General features: G+C 45.9%; 1 protein-coding gene across 2 annotated transcripts in view; it reads left to right on the top strand.

Annotated features, from left to right (window-relative positions):
- The first annotated feature begins 10715 nt into the window (after positions 1-10715).
- CUNH3orf70 (chromosome unknown C3orf70 homolog) overlaps positions 10716-11123 on the top strand; it is a 100838-nt gene continuing 100430 nt past the window's right edge. For both annotated transcript variants that reach the window (XR_003006367.1, XM_024768909.1), the window contains exon 1: positions 10716-11121. Coding sequence is in view for 1 of the 2 variants with exons in the window: in XM_024768909.1 (XP_024624677.1) it covers positions 10926-11121 (196 nt within the window). In the remaining variant the exon portion in view is untranslated. The remainder of the gene's footprint in view (positions 11122-11123) is intronic.

Raw genomic sequence — 11123 nt, 5'->3', positions numbered from 1 at the left:
TGATGGAGGCAAGATTTGAACTTAGGGCTGCCTGACTCCAAAGTGTGGTGCTCCAAGGACAATGATGCTTCAAGGACAAAGGGTGACCCTGTGTGAAAAAGTTTCAGCGTTAAACCCCCTACCGGACTCTAAATCGCCCTCCCCACCATGTTGCGATGGTTACGAAATTCCTGAGCCCACCTGGGTGACGCCCACCTGGGCAATGGGACCTGTCCCAAATAAGGAAAGGCATCTGCCCTGTCCCACTCCCACCCTATAGAAGGAAGGTATATGTGCCTTGACCAATCAGTAAACAAAAATTTCACCTCAGACCATTCTTTTGTTTTCTGGCTATAAAAACTGATCAATAGCACATGTTTGGGCTCCACTCTCCCAGACTACTAGGAAGTTGGCCCGCTGTTCTGGCAGCGATCCTTCCCTCTAATAAATTCTATCTACTTTACATTCTGCCTTGTGTCTGGAAATTCTTTTCCAACCCGCGTTTGGACCATGACACAAAGCTCATGTCCTTCTCACGCTGCTGTGACATCTTCCTAAGGAGTGCTGTTAAAGTCCAGCTTCTCTAGAAACTGAGTTCAGTTTCCCAGACAGCGCAGAGTTTCATATGGGTTTGGTTTTGATAGCTTTAAGGAAGGCAGGCACTCCGCAGTTCAACAGTCCCTGCCTCAGTCTGTTACTTTATACCCAGAACTCTTCATTCCTTTATGTTATTTTCTTGGCCCCCAAAGGCAGTGGAGTTTGCAGCCTGTGTGACTGAAGCACCCTAATATGTAAGTACAATTTCTTATGCAGAATACCCTATTGCAGACTTCTCTGAACCAGCCTCCAAGTAACAATTACTGTTCTCCATAAGGATGACTCCCAGCCACTTTGATCTCCACACATCTCAAATGGAACTCTTTTTCTTTCTCTCCAAACACATTCCTCCTTCTTTGTTCCCTAGCTAATGACTGGCATTGTCCCTGAAACTCGTTTGCTCCCCAGACTCAAATAATCCCAAATTTTATTTTTACTTCTTAAGGATTTATACCACTTCTGCTTTCCACCCCCACCGTTCAGGTCCCCTTCTTCTCCCTCCTAGACTGGAAATTGCCTTATCTCTGGTCTTGCTCCATTCAGTGTTTCCTCCTGGCTCGTTCCAGACTTAATATTTTTTTTAATGGGGTAGCTAGTTTATGTTTTATTTTTTAGTTTTAAATCTTACTACTCAATTTTATTGCAATATGTGGTTAAAATGGTAGATTCTCATTGGATAATTCTTTTTTATAAAATTGAAATATAGTTGTTTTACAATGTGTTAGTTTCAGCAAAGTGAAGTGATTCATAAAAATGAATATATATATATATATATTCTTTTCCAGAATACATATTACAAAATATTGAGTATAGTTCCCTGTGCTATACAGTAGGACCTTGTTGTTTATCTATGTTATATGTAGTAGTGTATATATGTTACTCCCAAATTCCTAATTTAATATTTAAAATTCATACTTGATCCTGTCACTCTGGGCTCAGAATTCCCCACTGGCTCCTGTATTAGTTATCTCTTGCTGCATAACAAATGATCTCACAGCTTCTGTGGGTCAAGAACCTGGGTGCAGCTCAGCTAGCTCGGGGTCTCTTACAAGTGTAGGCAAGGTGTTAGCTAGAACAGTTTCATCTCAGGATTCAGTTGGAAGGAGTTGCTTCCAAGCTCACTCATGTGCTTGTTGGAGGCCTCGAGTCCTTACTGGCTGTTGGCCAGAGATGATCATTTCCTTCCCATGAGGGCTTTTCCATAGGGGCACTCACAACATGGCAGTCGGCTTCCCTCAGAGTGAGATTTCAGAGAGAGAAGGTTGGGGGAGGGGAGAGAAAGACTAAGACAACAGAAGCCATAGTCTTTGTAACCTAATCTTGGACATGACTCCATCACAACTTTTCGGGTTGCTAAGTCCAGTCCACACTCAAGGGAGGGAATTATACCAAGTATGAATACCAGGAAGTGGTGATCACTGGGGGCCATGTTAGAGGCTGCCCACCACAAGTTGCACTCTCCTGAAACAGTGGTTTGGCTCTGTTGTTTTGGGGGTTACAAACAAATGAGGTTCCAGCATTCCCCTCCAATAAGTAACAGCTTCAGTGGGAGAAGCTGGACTTTATGAATTCGTTTCATTTATGCTTTCTGGTAAGTATTTCCATTGAACAAAGTGCTTCTAGCTTAAAAGTATTCAAAAACTACTGTGTAGAGGACTCAGTCTAAACTTTGCAGGGCTTTTCATGATCTGGCCCTTGCCTACCTATTCCGCCCCTCGTCTAACTGTTCTGTCAAGCCTGCATTACTTTCGAGCAAGACAGACTTACAGAGCGGCTCTTTGCCTTTCTTACCTGCATGCATGCTGTTCTCTTCCTCATAATACCCCAGCCCAGGTTGACTGCATTGCCAGTGCTAACTCACCCTTTCCGTGAGATATTTTTTGATGGCTCCAGGCAGATTTTTCTGTTTCTCCTGCATTCTTCTACTGTGCTGTGTTTAAACCCCTTAATCAAAGCAATTACCTTTTATACTCTTATGGTTTGTTTATGTCTCCCTTCTAAATTATCTCCAGCATCCAACCCAGAGCCTGGCACACAGAAGATACTCAACAGCTATTTGTGGAGTGGATAAATGAGCCCAGTACTATATGCTGGACGTGACCTAAATGCTTGGGGCCCTGGGTGTGGGTGGAGTGCTAACTGCAGCCCAGCATCTTCACGGGTTGAATGTGGCACCTCAGCTGTCTCATTTATAATCCATGAGTCAGTCATTGTATTCCAGATTGCTCTTCACTGTCATTTTAGCCTTTTGCTGCGTACTGAAATGAGCTAATTAAAGCTGAATTATTTTAATTGCTAATCATCAAGAAAAAAGGTTTTCTTCTTTTTTTTTTTAATGGAAATGGCAGAATGTGTGTGTTATCTTACCATTAAAAGAAGCCAGAGTGTTCTTTCAAAATTGTGATAGGTCCACCGCTTCCAGAAGTAAGTGTGGACCACTGGAGCATAAAGAATGGTTGTGTTGTGTGGAACACAAGATTGACCTAGATCCTACTTCCATTACTGTCACATCATATTACTCAGGACAAGTCCAGTGGTTATGGGGCTTGAACACTGAGGGTGTGTACCGATCCCCACAGGGGGCTGATGGCTTGTCATATTAATCACAGGCTTTTTCCCCTCCTCTTTTACATTCAAAACCTACTCTGGAGGTTATTTTTCCACAAAAATATTTTCATAGATAAAAATATTTCTCTAGTTGATAAAACAAATTGGGACAAAACTTGGTGTGTGTCTTCAAAGGGCAGCTAAGGGATAGAATGGTGAATGTTGAAAATTATATTAAAATAATCCACAAATATCTACTACTTCCACTGCTTCAAAAATATTACAGGAAATGCTGTTTTGGACTGGCTCAGGGTGTTACCAAACCAAAGTTGGGTCTGCTTGCCCAACGCAAAGCAAAGCCAATCTACTGACACTGGATTGTGGTGAAGGAAAGCACAGTGTTTACTGCAAGGTGCCAAGCAAGGAGAATGGGCAGCTAATGACCCAAACTCCTGGATGGCTCTTAGGGAAGGGTTTTTAAAGGCAACATTAGGGGTGAGGGCCACAGGGTACGTGATCAGCTCATGGACATTTTTTTGGTTGGTTAGTAGTAAGGTAACAGGGTGATGTTTCAGGAATCTTAATCATCAGCCTTCTGGTTCTAACGAGTCTGTGGTCTGTGGGCTTGTGGTCAGTATGTAGTCACTCACCATCATCCACAAGTTTGGGATCTTAGTTTCTGCAGAACAATGCAAAGATATGCATCAGATTGTTATCTATATCCCTTCAGGAGGAACTAAGAGTCTTGTGACTCTATTGTTCTAATCATTAACTGCTTTAGTCTGTTCTTGGAACTCAGGGAAGCTTAGGGGAGGCCAAACAAGAAGCATGCGTGCACAGTGTGTGTGTGTGTGTGTGTGTGTGTGTGTGTGTGTGTGTGTGGCACTTAGGGGCTTGTACCCAGGAAGGCCCTGAAAGGTTCTGTTCAGTTTCAGGTACCTGTTTTTCTACTTTGCCTTTGATAGTAGTGCAATGGGATATTTTGCGGGAAAGCTGCCCTTCATGGTACAATATCAGAAGGTTAGGGAAGGACCATGAGTATTTCTCTATTGTGAGTCTGTCGTTCTTGCAATGTCTAAAATACCTCTTGGAGTCTAGAGTTGTTGCCACCTGGGTCACTCACCTATAGAGGTTAAGACATTCATTCAATAAGATGACAAGCCAGTTTGTTGAATATTTTTGAATGGACACATTAAAAGATTTATGACTAAACAGTCATAAATAGTATAGAACGGCAAAACATCTGTTTTTTAAAGCCTTTGAAGTTCAGCTTCATAGGAATCTCCTAGTTCTGGGGGCTTAAGCTTTAAAAAACAGATGTTTTGCCGTTCTATACTATTTATGACTGTTTAGTCATAAATCTTTTAATGTGTCCATTCAAAAATATTTGTTTAGTGTCTTCTAGTACCCAACACAATGCCAAGCACTGGAAATACACAGTACCTGCCTTGCTATGTGAGGTACCAAGTGGTAGGCACAGCACATCCTTGAATATGGAGGAGGGAGTGAACTAAGAAAAGGCTTCAAGTAGCCTTCAAGCTAGAATTTGAAGGAAAGGGGAGCATTTCTCATGTATAAATGGGGGGAGGGGACAGGCAATTCAAGGCAAAGAGAAAAGAATGGGGGAAGGCACAGAGGCAGGCAGGAAAGTGTATTACACGTCCAGAAACAAAACCACCATCTGGGGAAGGTACAGATTTGGAGGCATGGGGAAGCGCAGCTGGAGAAGAGGTGGGGAGGGCTTTGTATAGCCTACAAAGGTTTGGAGTTTTTTCGGTAGGCAGTGAGAAGCGTCAAAGGTTTTTAGGCCATGTTTGCCCTGATCAGGTTTGTTTTAGAGAAATGTCTTCTCAGCATCGTGAAGGAAGGACTGGACATAGAGAGTCTATAAACATGGAGGGCATTTGGAGGTGCTGGGAAGAGAAAGACTAATATATATATATATATATATATTTTTTTTTTAATTGATTTATTTTATTTATTTATTTTTGGCTGCATTCGGTCTTCGTTGCTGCACACGGGCTTTCTCTAGTTGCTGCGAGCGGGGGCTACTGTTTTTTGCAGTGCGCGGGCTTCTCATTGCGGTGGCTTCCCTCATTGTGGAGCACAGGCTCTAGGCATGTGGGCTCAGTAGTTGTGGCTCGCGGGCTCTAGAGCACAGGCTCAGTAGTTGTGGCGCACAGGCTTAGTTGCTCTGCGGCACGTGGGATCTTCCCAGACCAGGGATCGAACCCGTGTCCCCTGCATTGTCAGGCGGATTCTTAACCACTGTGCCAACAGGGAAGCCGGAGGAAGACTAATATTTATTGAGGCTCTTCAATGTGCCAGATATTGTGCTAGCCTCTTGACATGTTATCATATTTAGTGTTTACTGCAGGTGTATGATATAGGAATTATAATTCTCAGTTAAGAGATGAGGCTAAATAACTTGTCCAAGATCACTCAGCTAGGTGGTAGTAGAGCTGAACTTTGATTCCATTCTGTCTGATTCCAAAGCTGCTGTTCTTTCCTTTACACCAAAAGGGATGATGAGGGTCTGAGTTATGCCAGCAGCAATGCTAAATAGGCATCCTCCCTCCCCAGAGAAGACTTCTAATTTTGTTGCACCTCATTTGGAAGGGCTTCTCCATCCATTTCATCATTCTAATTGCTTTAATATGACAAATTGACCAATTACTAGCAGGTTATTTATAACCACGGTGGAATTAGTTGCTTGGTTCAATCAAGCAACCAAAAAGTAACTGATTTGTAATGACTCGATTTATCAAAGTGTTCAGAATGGTTGGTGTGTGTAGACAAAACTTACATTAGCATTAGACAAATATGTGCAATCAGATAAGAAGGGACTATCTGACTATTCAAAAATGACATCTGAACCCAAAAGGATTCTAACCCTAGCTAAGTGGACAGGTCATAGTTTTAAGTGCTAAGAGATGTTCTGGAAAACCTTCTTTTTTGTTTTGCTGACAAAGAAACTGAACCCCGGAAAGCATAAAGGATTTGCCCAGGTCTCCAAGCCAGAAAAAAAACAGAGCTTAGACTTGAACCATCTGTATTGTTCTGATGCCCAGTCCTAGAGAACTTGTCCCACTGTGCCTGTGGCACTGTGACATTGAGCAAGTCACTTAGCCTCTTGAATACTCAATTATTTGCCTACAACATGAGAGAATTAGGGGGTGTATCAGTTAGCTTTACTCTGTAAGAAACTATGTACTCGAAACTTAGCAGCTTGAAGCAACTGTTTTATGCAGCTCCTGATTCTATGGTGTGTCCTTGTGGTTGTTCTGTTCAAGACTGGCTCAGCAGAGCTCTACCGGACTTTCTTATGCTTCTGTGATCAGCTGGTTGGTCTAGGATGATCTAGTATAGCCTCACTGATGCTTCTAGTGGTTAATAGACCGTTGGCTGGGAATTGTCAGCTGGGGGCACCTCCATTCTCCTCCACAAGGCATTTCACCCTCCAGCAGGCTTGCTCTGGCTTGTATACATGTTGGTCTCACAGTTTCAAGCACAGAAAGAAAGGGCAAATCCCAATGAGTATGTCCTTTGGAAATCTTTGCTAAGCATGTTTTCTATTCTCCCGTTGGCTAAAGCAATTCACATGATGTGGTATGTAGCTTCTGAAATGGCTCCCAATGATTCCTGCCTCCTGATATTCATGTCCTTGTGTAACTTCCACCCCTTGCTTGAGGGCTGGACCTACTGACTTGCTTCTAATGAATAGAATATGGCAAGAATGATGGGATATCACTTCTGAGACTAGGTTATAAGACTGACACTCTCTGACTCTTTTTACATGCTTGTTCCGGTAAAGCAAGATGCCTTATGAAGAGGTCTATGTGGCAAGGCATTGAGGGTACCTTCCAGCCAACAACCAGTGAGGAACTGAGACCCTCAGCCCAACAGTTCTTTAAGGAATCAAATCCTTGCAAACTAGTCACTGAGCGATCTTAGAAACAGATCCTTCCCCAGTTCAACCTTCTGATGAGAATGCAGCCCTGGCCCACACCTTCCTTGTAGCCTTGCGAGAGACTTTGAAGCAGGGGACCTAGCCAAGTCATGCCTGGAGTCCTGACCCACAGAAGCTGTGTTGTGTTAATTTTGGAGTGATTTATTACACAGCAATAGCTAACTAATACACGTAGCTAAGCTCAGAATCAGTGCAGGAGGGAAATATTCAAGGATATGGTTACAGGAAAAGTAATTATAGGAATTATTCACACATATTTACAAACAATTTACCACAGATGGACTTTTTCCAGGCTTTGGGAGTCTGAGATGGAATAATTTCCACTACTTCAATGACTTATTCTCTGCATTAAGTATTGGGAACAATATGGTGAACAAGACAGAGGCCATGTTCCTGCCCTCAAGGAGCCTACAGTTTGTAGCAGAGGAGGGGGGATGAGGAAAGACATTAGTTCAATAGTTCCTTCTTTAATTATGTGTTTAAAGTTGAGTTAAGTGATACAAAGGAAATGTGTATATAACTTAGTTTGGGTTGGTCAGAGAAAACTTGAGGAAGTGGCAGATAAACTAAAGAGGTAGGCAGGAGAGAAAGAGACAGGAAAGAGGAAAATTCCAGGCAGCAGCACTCTTAAAGGGGAGCCGGATAGGTGGTCAGCAGCTATGGAACAAGTTCATACTTATGGTCAAATTGTATCCTGCTATGTGATAATTGTATTGTGACTTATGGTTTTTAAAAGTTCATTTAGAAATAGATGTTTAAATATTTATGGATGGGGCTTCCCTGGTGGTGCAGTGGTTGAGAGTCCGCCTGCCGATGCAGGGGACGCGGGTTCGTGCCCCGGTGCGGGAAGAACCCACGTGCCGTGGAGCGGCTGGGCCCGTGAGCCATGGCCGCTGAGCCTGCGCACCCAGAGGCTGTGCTCCGCCACGGGAGAGGCCACAGCAGTGAGAGGCCCGCGTACCCTAAAAAAAAAAAAAAAAAAATGCTTGTATCCCGACGACACATCCTGAAGGCTGTGTGTATACACGTTTGACAGGTCACAGCACATATACCTCCTCCCGCCCCACTGCAGACAATAGAGGATAATAACATCTTTAGGGCCAGGGAATGGAATGAATTTTATGTTATAGAAAATGTAAAGGCTTCTCAGCTTCAAATCATATGGCTAACATAAAGTAGGGTATTTGGGTAATTTACCTTGCCTCCTCAATATGACAAATTACTTCTTGTGCTCATTTTTCACTAGCTAAGATGGCATGATTTCATATAGTAGAATCTTATAACATGGTTCACCCTAGAGTAAAAGCCAGTGGAAGGATTCTGTTCAAATATTAGTTACTGAAAGAATTCTGTTATAAGACCTTATATAACACGGACAGTATTAGAGTGAATTTATGGGTTGGGGAAGGAGAAAAATAGGGTAGGAGAGATGGGAATCCCCTTTTTGAAAAATTCTGGTTTGGCTTGCTACAGCAGTAATGGATTATGAATTTCTTGGATTAAGTTTTTCCTTCCTTTTATTCATGTTATTCTGAGGTGGGTCAGACTGTGAAATTAACAGCAGGGATGGAGAAATTTTATAAGTCAGGGATGTACTTCCTTAGGATTTTTTTTTGGTGGGGGAGAGGGATGCCTGGGGCTGAAGCTGAAGATATGATGCTTCATGTTTATAACTGTTTCAGTGTTAGGTTATTGGAGGGAACCATATTTTGAGATTTTGATTCATACCTTTCTTGAAAATACCTTTGCCACCAAATTGTCTCTCTTCAACCCCTAATAAATGAAGCCTTCACTAGAGTCAGACATATGCAAATTACATTTCCCTTCTTAAGCCAAGGTTAAATAAAAGGGAAGATTGCTTATGGCAGTGAGGATTTTCAAAGCTTGAAGATGAACTTGGTTATTTCAAAACCATGATGAGTCTCCTTGTCAGTGCAAAGCAGGAAAGGAATAAAGTAATGGAGAAGGTGGACCTGGGCATAAACATGTTCCCACACAGCATTTGTACTGAAAGGCTTTGTTGTTGTTCCCTGAACCTTGGCAATTACAGGCATTTTCCTGTGCTCTGAAAAATGTTTGGCAAATAGCAAGAGGAGGTCCCCTCCTTTTCTGTGTTCAGGGCTGGTTTCTGGCCTTGTTGCAGGGAAACGCTAATTCCCAACTGTGCTCTCCGGGAGCAAATGGTTTGTTTTCTCTTCACTGAACCCTGCCCGGGGTGGGTTCTCAGCAGCGGAGCCTAGCATGGAAAATCTATTTGGAGCAACTTGTCCTGAAGAGGGAAGAAGGCAAGCTGATTGGGTGGGAGAGTTGCAGTCACCTTCAGGGCCAGTTACACCTGCTGGCCAGGGTGGGCATTAACACACAAAGGCACAGAGTCCATGGCAAACACGAGTCTTGTTTGTATGCCCACAAACACACATACTGCACACATCCAACTCCACCCGCATACACCGCGCACATGCACTCAATATGCCAGTCATATGCACCACATTGCCACATACATACCACACACACACATACACACATGCTATGTAACAACCGTGCCCACCGCACCCCACGTACACGTGGATACACACATACTCAGCTACTCGAATATCACACACAGAACATATACCCTACCACACAAACACACCATTGACATTCCACATTGGTCACATGCATCCATGCCACATACACGTGTATACACACCTCATATCACACAGTTCACATAACAGTCACAGGCATCATGCACACCACACATGTACCATGTACTCACTTAACAACACATCCAATTACACACACACACCACACCTACTCCACATAACAAGCATACACGCCCACACATCACATACATGCCAAAATACACACACGCAACACATTCCACATACCAGTCCCGTGCATCGCACTTCCCGTGCATCTTTTACACACACACACACACGCACACACACACACCACGGCACCCAGCTTGGTTACTTTCCCCCTCAGCAAGGTGGGGCTGCAGCCTCGGGCTGAGACTTGGGCGAGCCGTGGTTGCCAGGGGCCGCGAGGGGCTGGTGGCCGTGCGTGGCCCGGGACGTGCGCCCCAGTGGCCCTGCTGGCAGCAGGAGGCAGCCCCGGGGGAGCGCGCGTCTGTTGCGTAAGTATGTGCACGCCCCCCAGGGGCCTGGGTGCCCAGACCCTCTGGGGGGTGTGTACGAGGGCAACGTGGGGTGCGCGTGGGGAGAGGCTGTGCGTGTGAGAAAGCCTTGCTCCCAGTGGCGCAGGGACCAGCCCACTGGACGTCTGGGAGGGCGTGTCCTCAGCGTGCACAGCCCTCTGCGGATTGTGGACGTGTGTGTCGAAGGGGAGTGTGTGTGGGGACTTAGTGTGGGAAGTATTCGTGGAAGCTGGCCTGCGTGTGAAAACCGAGCCGCCGAGGTGGGTGTGTTCCTAACGGCCCTCCGTCGGTCGGGCTCAGCCTCTGAGGACTGTGTGTGCGGCGGCTGCGGGGGGACGCCAAAGACCCAGCACCCGAGTCCGGCGTGTGTGAGGAGGCGGGGTTGGCGGAGGGACTCGTGGCGTCTGCCGGGGTCGGCGCGTGCGTGTGCGCGTGCGTGTGCGCGTGGGGGCGCGGCGCGCGCCACGGCGGAGGGAGGGAAGGCGGCGGCAGGCCCAGACCCCGGTCGCACCCGGGGCGGCTCCTGTGCTAACCTGGGGTTGCTGCGCTCCCGCCGCCGCCACCGCCACCTCCAAGCGCTGGCGTGACTCCCAGCTCGCGCCCCGCCCTCCCGCGTCCTCAGCCGGCTCGGTTTCCTGCCCGCCCAGACGCCGCTCCTCCCGAGCTCCGGGTCTCGGCTCCGCGGAGGGAGAGGAAATGTGTGCGGCCGCGGCGCCGGCGTCCGAGCGCGGTTGGAAGAGCGAGAAAGTGGACGAGGCTCAGGCCCTGGCGCGGAGTTGCGCCGCCCGCAGACCCGACTTCCAGCCGTGCGACGGGCTCTCAATCTGTGCCACGCACAGCCACGGCAAGTGCTTCAAGCTACACTGGTGCTGTCACCTCGGATGGTGTCACTGT

Source organism: Neophocaena asiaeorientalis, unplaced genomic scaffold (genome assembly GCF_003031525.2).
Source record: "Neophocaena asiaeorientalis asiaeorientalis breed wild unplaced genomic scaffold, Neophocaena_asiaeorientalis_V1.1 scaffold225, whole genome shotgun sequence".
Lineage (NCBI taxonomy): Eukaryota > Metazoa > Chordata > Mammalia > Artiodactyla > Phocoenidae > Neophocaena > Neophocaena asiaeorientalis.
Note: the sequence above shows the minus strand (reverse complement) of the source record. Positions and strands in the feature narration are given on the sequence as shown.